This window comes from Lichenostomus cassidix, chromosome 4 (assembly GCF_008360975.1).
Source record: "Lichenostomus cassidix isolate B80296 chromosome 4, HeHo_3.0, whole genome shotgun sequence".
NCBI lineage: Eukaryota > Metazoa > Chordata > Aves > Passeriformes > Meliphagidae > Lichenostomus > Lichenostomus cassidix.
The window spans coordinates 19752816-19770550 of record NC_139484.1 but is presented as its reverse complement, the minus strand read 5'-3'; the positions used below and the strand labels follow the sequence as shown (position 1 = coordinate 19770550).

At 40.2% G+C, this 17735-nt stretch overlaps 1 protein-coding gene across 1 annotated transcript in view; it reads right to left on the bottom strand.

Annotated features, from left to right (window-relative positions):
• Positions 1-8513: 8513 nt before the first annotated feature.
• Positions 8514-17735, bottom strand: part of PTPN13 (protein tyrosine phosphatase non-receptor type 13) — a 116125-nt gene continuing 106903 nt past the window's right edge. The window contains exons 41-49 of the mRNA XM_085058147.1: positions 17401-17483; positions 16132-16187; positions 14927-15030; positions 13681-13829; positions 13003-13093; positions 11999-12336; positions 11278-11493; positions 10361-10423; positions 8514-9354 (exon numbers count right to left, since the gene is read on the bottom strand). Coding sequence (XP_084914273.1) covers positions 9274-9354; positions 10361-10423; positions 11278-11493; positions 11999-12336; positions 13003-13093; positions 13681-13829; positions 14927-15030; positions 16132-16187; positions 17401-17483 — 1181 coding nt within the window. The 3' untranslated portion in view covers positions 8514-9273. The remainder of the gene's footprint in view (positions 9355-10360; positions 10424-11277; positions 11494-11998; positions 12337-13002; positions 13094-13680; positions 13830-14926; positions 15031-16131; positions 16188-17400; positions 17484-17735) is intronic.

Sequence of the window (17735 nt, the reverse complement as noted above, 5' to 3'; positions counted from 1 at the left end):
GAGATTCATTTTGCCCTTTTCCGAGCAGTGATGCTGCATTAGAGGTTAGCTCTTAAAGAGAATTTCAGACTTGGCCAAGAGCATGACAAACCAGGCTACAGCTACTGGCTCCAAGGCATTTTGTTCAATTTTAAGAATAAATGTGCTGTTAGGACCCTCCCTTTAAACAACCAAATAGGCCTCTGATAAATGTCAATATTCATGAAAATGGGAGAAGGGAAAAAACAAACATTAAAAAGACAGCTATAGATTAAAAGGTAACACTGGATAAAAATTTAAAGCAGCAGTGTTCAGGAAGCAAGGAGGAAAGAGAAAGAATCTTCTAGCAATTAAGCTCCTCATGTCACTGTAATGGCAGTTTCACCTAGCAATGCCCTCAGACACAGCTAAGTTTCGGTCACTCCACAAATGGCACTATTTTGGCTCATCACAGTAAAAAAACAAATTAAAAAAATTCCCCTTGCTTTGGTCCCTGCAAAGGAGGTGAACTCACACTTCTACTACGCTGTTCACTCACTACGTCCAACACCAATTTCTCACCATCCTGTCTGCCCCAAACTTGTCTTTAGTTCACAGAAGAGCAGAGGAAGCAAAGCATGTGCAGAACTGATGGCATCAAAATTATTGTCACGAGGCCTGGCCTGGCTCATGGGTGTCTTGTGCAGCTGTGCTCTACAAAGACTTTGGAAGAAAAAAATCTTGCCAGGAAACACAAAGGAACAGTAAGTAAACCTCAATTAATTAAGTGGAACATCACTTCAGCAGAAGCAAAAAATCTCTAACAGGAAGAAATAGGACAGAAAATGTTTACATTTCAATTTGTGACGTTCATTTGCAGCATGTCACACTCCTGAGGGAGCAAAAGGATTTCTGGCAGAGGTCCAGGCTACAGGAGCTTTATGTGAAGCCTTGTGAACCAACCCACTTAGGGCAACTGATGTTAAACAGGAGCACAGATGCCTTGATGATTAGATGAAGCAGCTGACTCTAGGTCATGGCTTTAACACCAGGTGAGGGACCATCAGACAAGCATTCTGCAAGCCACAGAAGGAGGGATTTCCTCAGCCAAAGCACAGATCTTACATTGTAACAACACAGGCAGATGGAGATGCACACACATGTGACTGAACAGGGTGCGGGGGAAGCCTGCTCTGCTGCCAACTCATCTTAACACAGCTAGAAAGCATGTGAGTAGCCAGAAGTAGAATCTAGATTTCACAAAACGATCTACAAGTTTGGCAAATGCCTTTGATAGCTCCAGGTTTTCAACCACACTGATGCCCCATGGATTTGCTGTTGCATGGGCATTACTAACCTGTTTCCCCAAGCTACAATTGCTTTTGCAACCAAGTTGTTTCAGTTCTTGGGAAAGCTACTGAAGAAATCCTCCTGGGGGTTATCACAAGAAAAATTAGACAGGTGATTGGGAAAAGCCAGCATGGATTCACCAAGGGCAAATCATGCTCGACAAAGCTGATCACCTTCGATGGTAAAGGAACTGCTCTGTCCGCGTGGGGCAGGTGGTGCACAGTGTGGACCTGGATTCTTCAGGGCTGTTGATACTGTTTCCCACAACCTCCTCCTTGGCAAAAGGACACTTTATGGACTAGACAAATGGTCTGTGAAGTGGGTGAGGAACTGGCTGGCAGGAGGCCCCCAGAGGGTGCTCCTTTTCAGACTGGTGACTTGTCACAAGTAGGGTCCAAAAGGGATTGATATTGGGCCCAACACTGTTTAATATCGTCACAAATGATCTGAATGATGGGACCAAGTACAGCCTGATGAAGTTTGCCAAGTGGGAAAACAGGCATTTCAGAAGGGAGAGCCACCCTGCAGGGAGACCTGGACAGGCTGGAAAAGTGGGGATTACAGGTAACTTGGGCTAACATGAGTGTTAGGAAGTTCAACAAGGACAAGTGTAAGGTCACGGAAGCTGCTTGAAAGACCAAGGTAAGAGCTAGACAGAAGATGTTTTTAAATAAACATTACACTTTGGCTAGACCCTTCATAAGGACTTTGTTAGAATTATGATTGCTCAGCACAATTCCCCCTTGGATTCCTCTCCTGGGTGAGCTGATTCATACACAGTGAGTGAGGCAACTCTGTGTTCCAGAGGAACGGGAACATTTTGGAATGCACTTTGTGGAACCCACCTCTTTCCATTCACCTCTTTCAACTATGCTAAGCTCCTTTGGACTCAAAGGTGAACTTTTGCAAAAAGGGACTGCAATGTAATATAATCTACCTCTCCACATACATAATATGAAAAATTTCTCATGTCAGGTGCTGATTTGTGTTCTTACCTAGGGCCAAGAACACTGGCAAATCTCAACAAATTAAGTGAATGAGACAACTGGACAACATGACACAGTCAGACTGCACAATAAATAGGGCTAGGGAAGCCAGGAGGTCTTGAATGATAAAGTACCTATGTGTTTCCCTTGGTTGTACTTGTTTTCTATCCAGTTCCATAACCTCGGAGTGCAAAAGAAGGTTATTGTATCTCTAGCAGCCTCTGATACCATGTCCAAATCCAGAAATCAAGTTCTGAAAACCGCATTATCCCTATGTGCTATAAACCATCAAGTCACCTGTCAGCCAAGAGACATGTAAATAATTCCTCTGTCCCAAGAAAAAGAGAAAGGAAAAAAAAAGTGACTAGGGGGTAAAGAAGGTAAATGTTCTTGAGGTAATTAAGGCAATCCTCCCTACTAGTACAACCATGTGGCTGCACACACAAATGCCACTTAGGCAAATGTTTCTGTTGAATATTGCCTGAGATAATGCTCATTTCTAAAGCAACCGTCACTATGCCAGGGCTACACATCACTAGACAAGGACTTAATAGCCAACGTCCTGGGACCAGAAAGCCCAAGGCAAGTAGCCTGAGCTGCTGGGAGCACATAGCAGTCATGGCAAGGACTTATCACAGCAGACAGAATTGCTTCATGCTTACAGTGATACAGGGATTTCAAACAAATAAAAAAAATTAAGCTCTGCTGGGAAAAAATGCAGCTGTACATGAAAAAGCAGGTTACAGAAAGGGGATGAATGCAGAATAATTATCATATAAATGGACAACCTTGTAGGGCTCACATAACTCCTGCCTAAATCTAACCTTGTTTGCTAGTGCTTTATGATCCTCTGAGAAAAGCGAAGCAGGTAGCTGTGCTTCAAGAATGGTTTCCATTATGGGACTGGGTAACGAGCAGATTGTGCTGATGGGAAGACTGGCAGTACTCTAAGAACAGTACCAATGAGAAAATGCCTCCTGATAACTCACTCTCCTGTTATCTGCAGCATCAGCATGATAATCTTTTCATAGTAGAACTGGGAGCATGTCATTATACCAACAGGCAGCTTTAGGAGGTACCAGGCAGTGTAACCTCTGCTTCAGAGCATTCAGCACCTGCTAAAGATATTGAGGGGGTAAATAGACTTGATCTTACTTTACCATTTAATTTAGTGTAAATGAACAATTCTCTCCTGGATGCATCAAGGGGACCCACACCAGTTATTTTAATTACCAGGTCAGTGGTCACTGTTCTTTGAGACATTATTATGCATTGTTAGAGAGCTAACTTAAAAGCCTTGTCACATACTAGGACTGTACTGGACACTGCAGAATCTAAAGACAGATTTGAACACAGAAACCCACAACTGTGTTGACCATGCCCTATGGGCTGTCTTCCTTCTCTATTCCCCATTAGGCTACACACAGGAGATAGGAGCAAATGCAATAAAAGCTCTGCTGCAGTCCCCAGCACTTGACCACTCAAGACCAGGGTATTTTTATACCCACAAATGTTTGACAAAAGAAAATTTATTTCCTTGACAAGTGCCAAAGGAGCTGCAGGGAAAGTGACCCCATTATACAGTGCATAGCCTAGAACTCTCTTGTTTTATCCTCTAGCCCTGTCCAGCTTCCAAAAGGCTACTGCAGGCTTGCTCAGCACATTAAATTTGGCTTACCCACCTCAAGGAGACAGGGAATTGTTATGCACAAAATGCTCAGCACATTCCAATTTCAGTGGGCTTGGCCTGAAAGCTCAATAATGTTTGAGGTGGATCCAAAATCAAGCTCCTTTACTGAAGCTTTGAGTCCCACCTCTGACAAGACTTCAAGGAAAGAACAGTAATTTGAGGGGGTTTTAATAGGATATCCCAGTGTCTCTGTTCTTGAAGACAGGGCAGAAACATCCAATCTGTCTTTAAAGAGAGGTGAGAAGGCAAAATACACCATGCAAAGCTCCTTGTTACTGAATACCAGGCTACTTCTGTGACCAAGTTAACTTGTTTAGAGATAATACTTTGGGAATCTGGCTATTGTACTGAAGTCACAGTCAGAGCCCCACCAGAGAAAATTTCTGACTATGGAGGTCATCACAGTACAAGAAGGAAAATGAAATCCATTTCCTAGAACCCACTTGAGGAAATTAGCAATTAAATCTGCTCCCAGTCCAATGATTTATCCTTCAAGTCACATTCTCTTAGCCAGCAAGATCCTTCCAGCACTTCATTAAAGCAAAACCAACCAGTCCCTTCTGTAACATCTCATTAAGAAGCAAAGGTCCCCTCAGAGCCCACAGGGCTGGCCAATACAAATCACTAGAAATGAAGCCCAACAAGTAATGTTCAAATTGAGGTATGGACACCAGCTATGGGAGGCGATGCTCCACCTTTTTTTTTTGTTTGTTTAACCAAAGCATCAGAGGAAATGCAGTCACCACGTCCACAGCAATACATAACTTTCCATGCTGGCTACTGTCAATTTTAGCAGAAGTTGATATGAATTGGATGGACCAATATGTGTATCTGCAAGAGATCTATATAAGCCAGAATTCCAGACACAGATGATCATTTTCATCCTAGCTGAAAATGTCATGGCAGAGGTTGGCGTGAAATATTCCATTCCACAAATTCTCCTGTAAAACACAACAATGCCCTGAAGATGTGATACATTCACCCTTGTCAAGTATAACACCTTCATCAGTCAACGCTCTACTGGACAGGTCACTGTTGAAATTGGACAGGAACTCCAGAAGGAACTTTCCAAAAGATGGAATCTAGAAGTTTAGTTTATCTCCAATTCAGTGGCTGCACTCCGGTTTGCAGCAAACACTCCTCAGAACCACTCCTCAGTGCCATGGGAGCATGTCAGCTCACCATGTATTTGTAAGTCTGCCCCTCATTGTCATTTCGGTATATCCAATAAAGCATCTATTTGTATCAGCCACTTTTTGTCAGCATTTTCTTTCCCAGTGTTGAGTTGGCCTTTTCTACTCTGCTGGCTCATTCATTCATCTATTTGCCACTTTGCCCAGCCAGGAGAATGTCATTCACTGAATGCGTATTTGGTGAATGAACACTCTTAATATTCAGAACCCTTGCTACACTGTCTCCTCAATTCTGCTTCAATGCTGAGTAACATTTCCCTGAGTTTACCTCTGAGATCAACTGCACCGAGAGGGCAGCACAGAACAGATTCCCACTTCAGCTGTGCCAATATCCACAAGCCACTTGATGTTTGCCCCAAGTAAACACTCACTTGCCTATCAGTGGATGTCACAAATTCAAACACCCATCCAGATGATGGCTCACATTCTTCGATGCTGGCAACTGCCTTTCACTTAATTAACAGAATTTGGCCCTCAGCTCACAGGTTTCTTACCCTGCAAAAAGATACCACCAACATCACGTGTTAAAAGCAGGTTCACTTATGTGAGAATGACTTAGAAGACAACAGGAGCCAAGCTGTATTCATTTCTTGGTGAAAGAGAAGTTGTTTTCTTGTTTGTTTGGTTGGTTCTTTTTTAACATGTAGAAGTCAGAAGCTCTGTGTAAGCATTTTACCACCTGCAAGTCTACCTGTTTTGAACCTGCAAAGCTTAGATTAAAATTTTCTTCTATACTGTTAACAATGTGCATTACTTTTCCTGGCCCAACTATTACCTTGTGTCTCCATTTAAGAGGTTTGCAGGGGTGGGTTTTCCATTGGCCCCTGCCACACATGCAGAGTGACTACAGAACACCTTCACTATCACATAGTCCATCATACAGGAAGTTTAGAAGTTCTTTTTTTCCCCAGACAGGTAGTTTTAGAAGAACTTAAGTTGTAAGGAAAGAGGACGCCTAGAAGTGTTCAGGGAGAAACAGTAAAGAACCCTCAAAACAGTTTCCAAGGAGCAACTGGAATTCCTCCTTTGTTGCCCCTCTCTTGCAGGCAAAGAGCAGCAAGGAAAAGAAAGATATGATAAACTACTAATGGCACAGGGCTGCTTATGTGGCAAAGCATTTGTGCTTCTGTCAGCTAATTCTGGCTGAAAAAACAAAAGGATCCTTTCTCTCTTGGGTTAACACACAGGGTCAGTTCTTTAATTGGAACTATAATGGATTATCTATCAGTTTTTTCCCTAGTCTGGTAAACTTCCTGCTAAAAATCAGATACCTATAGAAAGGAAAATCCCTTTCAGCTGGAGCACGTCCTGGATGCTTACTCAGCAAGGCATCACAGTTCTACCAAAAAAAAAAAAAAGAAAAGCCTCTCAAGATTTTTCTCCCCTGCAAATCATATAGTCAGCATAGTAAGAAAGCACACAACAATTTTCCTTTCAAGGATCTAGGTTTCTTAAGTTCACTTCTTATTTCTTCAAAGTGGGTATAAAGATTTTAAATAATCTAATCCTTTGGAGAAAAGGATGAGAAAAAGATGAGCATTGATGTGTATTTCCAACCAGGTTTTCCACAGAGACCAAGTTTAAGCTATCACAATGCATAAGCACATCTATATTTTGGTAATGAGTTTTGAGCTGTGTGATCTGTTTCAACCAAACTGACCACATCAAGTGTAACAGAGGGGAAATTCCACCTGCTTAGCAGGAAACAGACAACCTTCCAGTGTCCTCAGCAAGTGTTAGACTAGTGAGCGTTCAATGTTTATTCAATGTTCTATTCCTCAGCATTAAGAGAGAAATCCAAGGATTTCAGACCACTTCTCCAAAGAGGCCAATACCACCTTTTACCATACATGCATGATTTCTCAGGAACACCTGAATGCTTTGTGTGTGTGCATGTGTTTCTTTTTTGTGTGTGTCTCTGCTTTGTTTTGGTGTGTGTGTGTCCTTTTTCTGAGGAAGGGGAGTTTAGGTCACATCAGTTATCCTCTGCTTTTCTGTGTATCCACCATTAAAAGGAAATTGGGTATAACACACCATACCATAGATCATCATCACATCTGTGAGGACAAGCAGCAAATCCTGGAATCTTTTAGTGATTTCTGTTTTCCATAAGATGCAATCTGATGCAAACTATTTGTGCTGTACTTGGCTTCATGTAGCACATTATACAAAATCTGTTCCTGTTTCTACATTGTTTGGCACATGGAAACGTTTAAAAGAAGAATTTAACTGCCTTAACTGTACTGTCTAGTTACCATAACACTTTTTTTTTTTTTTGTTTTTTTGTTTTTGTTTCTAAAACCCAGACATGCCCAAACCCTCTGAACTCACTATTTATGTTAAAGCAGCAGGGTATTAACTAGCTGCATTTACTTACTTTGCCTGTTGACAACTGTTCTCCTGAAAATCTTGTCTTCAGTTTATAGCTCTTTCATATAGGTATACTGCCAACATGGCTAATCAATTTTCCTCTGCTTCTATCTACACAGAATTAATTTTCCTTCCTCAAACTATGTTGGTCTGAAAAATGCAGTTTTGCTGTTATGCTGGAGGGAAGAAAAAACATAGTATTACTGACAAATGAAAAAGCCTCCCTTCCTTAAGTCATGCTATTGCAAGAAAGTGATTGTCTCAGCTTTGGGACACTGGAATACTGTGGGCTACTATTTTGAAGAGTCAAAACCTTGAATAATAACCCGCCTCTGAACTTATTTCCACCACTTCAATGCAGAATGCTGTTAATTAGCACTCTTATACCTTTCCTGACAGCACAAGTCAAGAGCTTCAGTTCTGGCAAGCACTGCTGAGACAGTAATATTGCCCAAACTCTCGAACGACCACTCGAGGCTGATGTGCTGGCTGGTGGCATTTATTCACTATCCAAGGCTCCCACAGAGCACAAAATGAAAATTTTCTATCAGAATAGTTTTGACTGTTTACAGTATCACTAAACCACTGAGCTACTTAGAATCTGATTTCCTGCCTCCAACCTCAAACCCAGTTGCTATAAGCAGAGCAGGTTACATTGTTGTCAGAACATAGCTGTGGCAGTGCAAACACACCCACTAAAAGGTGACATGGTCTCAATGTCCAGGTGTGCTGGTAAACAAAGAAGGAGGAAAAATAAACTCTTCCTTTCACCACGGTGTGGAAACTCTCCAGAAATGAGCCCACAGTTCTGCCAGATTTTTTTAACAGATACTGAAGAACAGAAGAACATTGAAAACTTAAAACATGCACAGTCCTTATGTCTTAATGCAGCAACCACAAGTAATGATACCATGTAAGGCCAAGAAAAATCAGTCACAAAGACACAAAAATACCCAAACCCACTGATCAGTGTACATTAGGTATATTTTTATTTACAGAGTGGAGATGCCTAATCAATAATAAGGTTAGACACCCAATAATTCAGCTTTTTTTGTGTAAAAGTATATAAATATATACATGAAATTCTATGAAGTAAACATTATTAACTGTGATACAGTTAACATTCACTACTATCCTTATGCTAACAGGCATCTCTTTAAAGCTTAAATGCTGATTTCAAGATACCCTCTATAATATAGTTGTAATTGTACTAGAAGGGCAAAAATTCTGTGCCATAAACAAGCTTTCAAAAGAGACTAGTAAAATGTCTTTGTAATAGTTTGCCAGGATAAAAATACTGCTTCATCCCTCCCAATTCCCCACCCTGTAAGAAACAAATACCCCAAAACAGTTGCAGAACTGCAGGAAGTACTAAAGGATTACTTTTTTTCTTCTTCTTTACTTCTCTTTTTAAATTAAAATATTTTTATTTCAGTATTTTGTGACATATTAAGAAAGCTGCAAAAAATGCAGCTTTATTAAATATTGTTATAGAAAAATCTCACATGTGCATCTGTGGGTCTGAACCCAATAGTGGTATTGTATGAGCTATCCCTTTCCCTTAGAACTATATACCTTCTTTTGAATGATGGAGAGACTTTATAGAAAAGACATTACACAGCAACTGAATAAAGGGATTAGAAAACTATTGGCAGGACAAATAAAACATTCAAGAGCCTCTCAAACTCCTGGCTTCCTATTTTAAACAAACTTTTGCTTCAGTATTTTATTTGTCTCTCTGTTGTTCTTCATGTTGGAGATGATTCAGGACATAAAGGACAACTTGATAGCAGAAAATGTACTGATCCTGCAAGGAAAAGGAAATTACAGAACCTGTGAAAAATGCCTGCATCACCTAAGTGCTCTCAACTTGCACTTCATGGTTACATAGTGCTTGATTTCAATACTAATTACACTGTTAAATAATAAAATCGACAACAACAACAACAACAAATCCCAAAGAAAAGAAAAAGCCCACATAAACAAAAAGACCACAGTGGAAAAATATGTGACCTCAACTTAAAACAAATACAGACACTCCTCTGCCACTTAGGATTTATTTCATATGGGACATTTATCCTCCTTTCACACCAAAACCACCTAAAGGAGATCAGGCAGTTTACATGAGTAGAAATGAAGACAGCAAGTGAATTTCAAGGTCTTGCACCAATGCCAACTAATACAGAACTCAGATGACAGTGCAACTTTCTTACCATAATCTCAGGGATAAGAGGTGTGGGGGCTAATATATGTTTTGGGGTGTGAGGTAGGGATGGGGCTGATGGTTTCATGGTTTTATTTCAGGGTTTTTTTTTAACTATGTCTTCACAGTTCCTTCCCATTCAAACAAAAGGTGCAGATTTTAACAAGACCTTGTGATGACCATCTCTAAAGTAAATTAGCTCTAGATCTAGGTTGTTCCTAAGAGATTCATTTAACTTCTGGTTGAATATCTCCACAAAGGAGATTTCAAGACATCTCTGATAGTATCAGTGATTAATAGCAGCTTCAGTTAGGCCTTCTCTTCATTTATAATGCAACTTCAAGCAAAAAAACCTTAGCTGACTTCTTCCATAAACACATGCTTTTGAAGATGAAAACTCACAGTTATTTTTTTAGACACAGATCAAAACAATACAGCACATTAAAAATGGCTTGTGTTTATAAACATTAAATACATACTGCTACTCATCTGATCTAATTCCTGTGACATAAATGTTACATGACAGTGCACAAAGACGTCTGCTGTGTGCATCACAAAGTTCTCTGGCACATCCCATGGTTCAATGGACACCTGGGGAATCCAGACTCACCTCTGTCTGAACCATTCCATGTCTCTGCAGGCGCATCGTGCGCACCAAGTCGGAGATGTCGAACTACCAAAACAAACAGCAAGTTAAACAAAAAAAAAAAAAAAAAAAAAAAAAAAAAAAAAAAAAGACATGCAGAGAAAAGAAACATCCCCAGCATCAAACCAGGGAACAGAATAAGGTACATTAGTAGTGAAACAAATAATTCACTGTAGCCTATGTTTGGTAGATAACCAGCATGTGCTATCTCTGGGCAATCTGGATGTAGCCCTACATCAGACACACTCCTTCTCTTATGTTCTTTCTGTACACAGGCTCTCTTGCTTACTCTTACTGCGAACTAAGCATGCAGAAGAGACCCCCTTGGTCCAACCTTACAAAACACCTTTTATTTCCCCAGGACTATAAAGTTCTAGACATTCACAGCGTTCTTAGAAACCCCACTGAGCTAAGTGTGATGTAGCTCATCTCTAGAAATTCCCCAGGTTTGCTACCCCAGGCCACTGAAGGACATGAACATAAGGAAGCTAGCACCCTCCTGTGGATCACCCTAGAAAACACTTCCCTGGTTGTGCTGGAAAAGTTAATTTACACACCCCTTTCATCAATTGCCCAAGCCATACTGGCAACACCATTTTTCCCATGCCATATGCCACAAGTCCACTATGGCAGAAGATGTCCTTGCAACATACCTCAAGTGGCACCTGGTTGCTGAGGTGACCAGCAGCCAGGACACTTGAGATTCCCTGAGCTTACCCAAGAACCACGGGATATTAGAGCTCTCCCCACCTGGAATCACCAACAAGCAAACATGCTACAGCCAACAGCATGGCACACTCTTTAAAAGATTGAATGGATCCAGAGGAACACATTTCCTGCAGGTCAGAAGCACCACTGAGCCCATCCCATGGCATACTCACATCGAGGTCTCTGCTGATGAGCCCCAGAACCACATCTATACAGATGAGGGTGCCTGACCTCCCAATGCCTGCACTGCAGTGGGTGATGATGGGTCCTGACTTGTGCACGTGGCGCATGTAGGAGATGAAGGTGAGCAGATCATCTGGCTGAGAGGGAGTGTCATGGTCAGGCCAGGCGATGAAGTTCAGGTGGGAAATGTGCCGCACCTCACCTGTCTGAGGTTTGAGAACAGCAACAATAAAAACAAAGAAATGGAGCTCTCAAAGAAAAGTCTCAGAAAAGAGGGATTTGCCTAGTCAAGGTGCTTAGTAATTCAATAAAACAAGAGCTAAACTGGAAATAACTAGTAAGTAATTTAAAAGTGTAAGATTCACTGTGCAGACTGAGCTGATCGTACAGATGAATCAATCAGCCAGACTGAATTATTAGTGAATTTCAGATTCCTATATACGTTTCTGTGGCCAAAGAGAGCCAAAGTTTAGAGTCTCGTTAGTGTAATGAAATCATAACCTGGCCCAAATGCTTTCTCCTACAAAGGTCACAGCCTAGCACAAGCTGCAACGAAGAACAGCTGATCAGTAACGATCACTGGGCAGAGGAGAAGCCCTGGGTTACCCCTTGATGTAGCCAATGCAAGTGAAAGCAGGCAAGCCAGAAGCATAAGGATAAATATGGCAACACTCAGAAAACCTCTGAGCATGCAGAATTAGATTCTCTCACCTGAATCTCTTCGAGCTCCAGCACTCTGATGATAAAGCCCTTCAGCTGCTGAAGCCTCACAAGAGCAAGGCGTAGTCTGTCATTGATCATGGTGGTTTTATTGAGCACATCTGGCCAGTAACGCTGACACTTTATCTTTTCTCCCTCGACCTCCTGAGTCATCATGGCAATTACAGTACAGTTTTGCTCCCAAACCATTTGCCAGAAATCTGCTACAGTAGTAGGAAGAGGTCCTTGGCATGCAATGTAAACGAACTCCTCGTTCCCCACGGGCATGCGAATGAAGCTGGCATTGATGTATCCTCCTTCAACCCCAAGGGGGACTCTGGTGGTGTCATCTGCAATCCCCACACAACAAAAAGACCTCATGTTAGGTGTGCACACAGTTAGATCCTCACACAATAGAGATGTCAAGCCTTATGCACTCACACAGCACTTATCTCCACAGAGGCTTCCACATCTTGCTTTGAAAGAAATAAATCACTTAGATACTTAATTTAGGGTACTAATCAGTATTTTCAATAAAGAAAAAAATATCTATTATAGGAGAAATATAAATCAGCATACACGATTTGAACTGTAGCAACTCCGAAAAACTGAGGTTGAATTTTTCTCACACAGAACCAACATCTATCAGTCCTTACTTCTCGACACCTAACAAGCAGAATTTTATGGCAGGAAATTTACTGATAATAGTATACATGTCTGTGTTTCCAGTTTTACATGGGTAAAACTGAAAAAACCTTGTCTAGCTCCAAACGTACACATCATTTAAGACCTGGGATCTGCTGAAACAACTGAAAAGTCTGTGAATATCCATCCCTACCTACTGCAGCACAGTAGTATATTGTTCACTGCTCTTAAACTGCTTTACAAATGCTTGCTTTAATTTTTTCCGTACTAGGATTAGGAATCAAACCATTCCACCATTCTGATCCAATCCATCTGACCATACAGGTAGGGACAGAATATCAACTGTGAATTTCAAATGAGTTTGGACTTACAAGGAAGTATGTTTTTATATCTGTTTTTTCTCCTGTTCTCCTTTGCTTGTCCAATCAAACACTGATCCAGAGGTTTTAACTCCTGAAGATTCTGTAAAGAAGCACATATGCATTAGGAAAGCACTGAATTGGTAATAATGTTAAGACCAGTTATGTTATCAAGTAATAATTAGACAGAACCACGAAAAATCAAATCCTAATGTGGATATGCAAGGTAATGCAGTCACAGGAAGGAATCTTTCACACAGCCAAGAAAATGAAATAAACAAGAAACCCCAAAACCAAACCCCACCTACTATCCAGTAAACATTTTCTCATTCTCCCCAAAAAACAGAGATCATGTAACATGGCTGATTTAACACTTTGGAAAGACTGGTTTCACATTCAGTAGCTGGATTTCATAGCCTTTACTTTGTCGATGCCTGTTTACATCATATTCACTTGGTAATTTACCAGGAGCAAGCATGATGTAAAAAAAAATACTTATGAACTGAATTCAGACTCATCTCATCTCTCAGCAGTTTGTGGGGGAAGGGAGAGAAATCTTTGGTGTTAAGTCTTTTTATCTCTTTTGAGCTTTCAATAAAGAGCTGTAGTATTCAAGGCAGTGATGATCCAGCTATTCTATTTTTGTTTCATACTAGGAAAAAGGACTTTAAAGGACAAATAGTTACTCACTTCAATCTCTTTAGAAGGGACTCCCTGTTCCAGCAATCCACGCAACATTCTGATTACTGACTTCAATTTGGCTCCTGAATATTTGCCTCCAGGGAGCACATTCACAGTAGGGAGTGCAGAGATTTCTTCATTTGTCACTAGGGGGAAATCTATCACAAAATACAAATATAAATAAATAGCTAGAACCAGGGAAATATAAACTGTAGCTCAATGTTGGATTTACATGTTGCTGTTCACCACTGCACTACCTGTTTTCTTGAATGTCCCCATGCACCAGAGAGAACACACAGCTGTCCTCTCAGTTTGACAGGCAAAACCAAATTAACTAACAAAATCAGTATGACACAAAATCAGCTCTGCTAAATTCAGGAACCAAAGGGAGTATTTTCCCAAACTTCCAATAAATACATTGAAACCACCTTCAACTACATTTTAAATTTAAGTTCTTCACATGATATTCTACAAAGATGGCTGAATGCACACAGGGATGAATTCAGAACTCTCCACATTACAGCCTGTGACTTGTTTTCAGCACTAATACTCAACATGTATATAGCACAATTATCATCTGGAGACAAATTTTTTTTTCCAACAAAGCTTGCCTCCCATCAGGCCTTCAGTGCTTCTCTGAAGCACAAGAAAGTTAATACACCAAGAATCGCTCTTGCCATTAGAAGCGTCCTAAATCTACTGACTTAGTCTGAAGTACCACATGGGTTATCTTTTTTTTCTTTTAATGAACAAAAAGGACTGCTGTATATGCACTTCAGGAACTGACATTTCTAATGCTATCTCAAAAAAGTGAAGACTAGATTCTGCCAAACATACCAAACTGCACAGTTCTACTCTGCCACTCTGAGTAGCAGTGGAAGAATGACAGTCAAGAGAAAGTATTGTCTAATCTGAGCATGGTATGTGAAGCACATGATGTATCAATCTAATCACAGTGAAACTTATATTTATTGTTACCGCTTTTGTGAGATACATACTGAGGAAGGAAGCATCTCAGCTGGTCCCAGCTCTTCTACAGCTACAGACACAATGTTGCCAATACTTGCTCCTATTAACTCTCACACACTTATTGCACAAAGCTGTAGAGATCCTTTCCAGTGCATTGCTGAGCAGTTTGAATCCCCATTATACCTGTCATTACACCCTCAAAACATATCCAGGAGGTCTTAAAATTCACTTCTGTCTATTTAATGTGACCCTGAAATCTTCCACTGATTATGTTAAATGTCCTTGCCTTTATTTACACGTTCCTGGCTGACTGATTCAATCGGCAGTTCATCACTTCCCCATGTGATTTCATCCTCATCTGCCTGGCTCAAGGAAGGCCGTGGAGGAGATCTATAGGAGGACAAAGTATGGAAGTAAGACAGAACATCTAGAACCAGCACATTTGTAACCTAGTTAAAAAAAAAAAACAAAACCCAAAACCAACCAAACAAAAAAAAAATCACCAGAGTAATTTAGAGCTACAGGTATTTCTGGACTGGACCCACACCAGTGATGTCAAAAACCTAACTTCCCCCACACCCTTTTTTTTTTAAAATCCCCAGAGGGGATCTGAAAAAGAGAACAGTGGAAAAAGGGCCAAGAATATACAAATCTAGTAATAACTACCACTGCAATTACTTTTCAAAGGCTAAGCACTTAAAGAGCATCCAATAGCAGATTTGTACCATTCCTATAATTCAGTACACTAGAGTATCTATTTTCAATTGCAAGTTTTCTAGCTTTGTTGAAGATAGGGATGAATGTGTTAAGTATTTTAGGTCATAATGCCATTGCTTGTGCCAAGTCTCAACCCACAAGCTTAAAAACATAAAAGCATATACACTTTTACTGAAATTCCCTTAGACTAAAATTATTTCACAAAGAAAAACAACCTTTGGAATTTCTAAAGTTCAAAGTGGCTCAAAGGGACAGCTAGTAACTTGGTCAGGCATATACTTTGTGCTCCATGGAAAAAACAATAAGCCCCAGGCACCCAAATGGGAGCTGATGGAGCAGTGGAACTCTACACTCGAGTTGCAGTCTCTAAAACCAGAAGATGTAACACTAATGAAGCTGGTACAGATTTGAACTGAAGACAGCATTGTTTGAATGTTTTCTTCACATCCAAGAACCAAGTTGTTAGTACAATGCCAATTACGTTATTTGGAGACATCTGAACACAGTCCAGTTACTTGCAATAACCATGTACCAAAGGAACAAACAGAAGTAGGGCACAGTAAACCACATAAAGCTGATTAGGCAAATCATAAACTTTTAAGTAAGGAATAGACAGAGAACCATTCAATAGGATGCTGCACAGATATTTTATTGGTTTTGTTTTGGGGGTGGTTTCTTGGTTTTTGTTGTTTTACTCTCATCACAACATATTACACTTCAGACTTCCAGACTTCACAGGTTTGCTTTCAGTCAACACTAGAAAAGAAATCTTACCTTTCTGGCACAGCTTTTACTTCACAATAGTCTTCATGACCATTTACATGTGTCGGCTAGAAGAAGAAATATTTCAAAACACATTAAAGGACATAGTTACAGCATTCACATACTGCAAATTTTAAACAATTAACAATTACAGGGACTATTTCTGAGGGTACTAAGTTCAAAGCAGCACATAATGAAAGACTTTCCTCTTTTAGACATCTCATTAACCCAAAATAACAGAGGATGAGAACACTGAGCACTTGGAAAGATACTCTACTGTAACAAGGCCAAAAAGCTATATTAAAATCATTCCTGACTCATAGCTGCAGCAGAGTCATCTAAGTTTCCCTCAGTTGGCTTTTTTTATTTCTAATCCTTAGAATCTCTTTATGAGGTAAGCTTGATAGTGAAAGCTCCTGCCTCCCGTCAAGCCACAATTCCTATATTGTGGATATGTAACATAACAGGGCTCTACCTCTAAATGACACACACTCCTATTCACACCTTCCTCAACAGACAATGAAGACTCAGCACAGAGGAAGGCATTTCCATCATTCTTTGATGAAAAACTCTACAAAATCATTTATACTTTTTAGGCCAACTTGCTTTTCCACTGCCATACTCGAAGAAATTTACTTGTGGCTCCCCCCAGAGCACATTGACACAGAGCCAGATTCCTGATTTGATTTTCAGCTCTACTAACTGGACAGAAAGCTGCAAGAGCCAGGAATTGCTGGATAGACAGAGTTCTGCTGATCTGAAGCATGAGACAAAACCTAGGCATCTAGTGACTGATGTCAAACAGGACACATAATAATGTAGAGTAAACCACATATAAGTTACTCAAGCTAATGAACTTATCCTAGCAAAAAGCAGCAGGAGAAGAAATTTCAAACGTACATTTTGGACAGTAAAATGTACAGACTACACAGTGTTCATTTTCACTGTGACTGTTTCCCTTCTTGGAGCAGGAATCATTTGAATGTTTTAAATTAAAAAGCTGAAGTAGCATTAACAAGATAGTTTATTACCACCCTTTTTGAAAAAAAGCTGATGGACTTTATATATAAACAATGTAAAATAACTACACGTTTTTTCTCTTATACAGCTAATTTATGATAATCATATACTATTTAAAAAGTAAATGTTTGTACACCATTTAAAGCTACTACTGACAATGACATTCTCATTGAAAGACAGGTTACATATTTCCACAAATTCTACACCAGTTAGAAAAATAATAACATTGGAAGAGCATCTGCCAGCTTCTTGCTATCCTACCTCTGAAAAATCTTCAGGTAAAGATGACCCATCACAGTCTGTGTCCTCAGATTTATCTTCTGCCACCTTTCCATTCATCTCTACTGAACAGTAAAATCAGGAGATACAGCATAAACACATCAGAAAATGCCCAAGAGCCACCCTCTCACAAATGTGAATCCTGTTCCACCTGTCTGGCACTAGACAGGGAATACAGGTGCCAGAACAACCAAGAAACCTTTTTTAAGTCCCTTTGCTACCAGCATGTTGGAAAAGAGCTCTTATTATATAGGACAATCAGACTTTAGGGCCTCTTTATTTTATAACTGGAACAGTTGCCATGATATGTGAGGTTG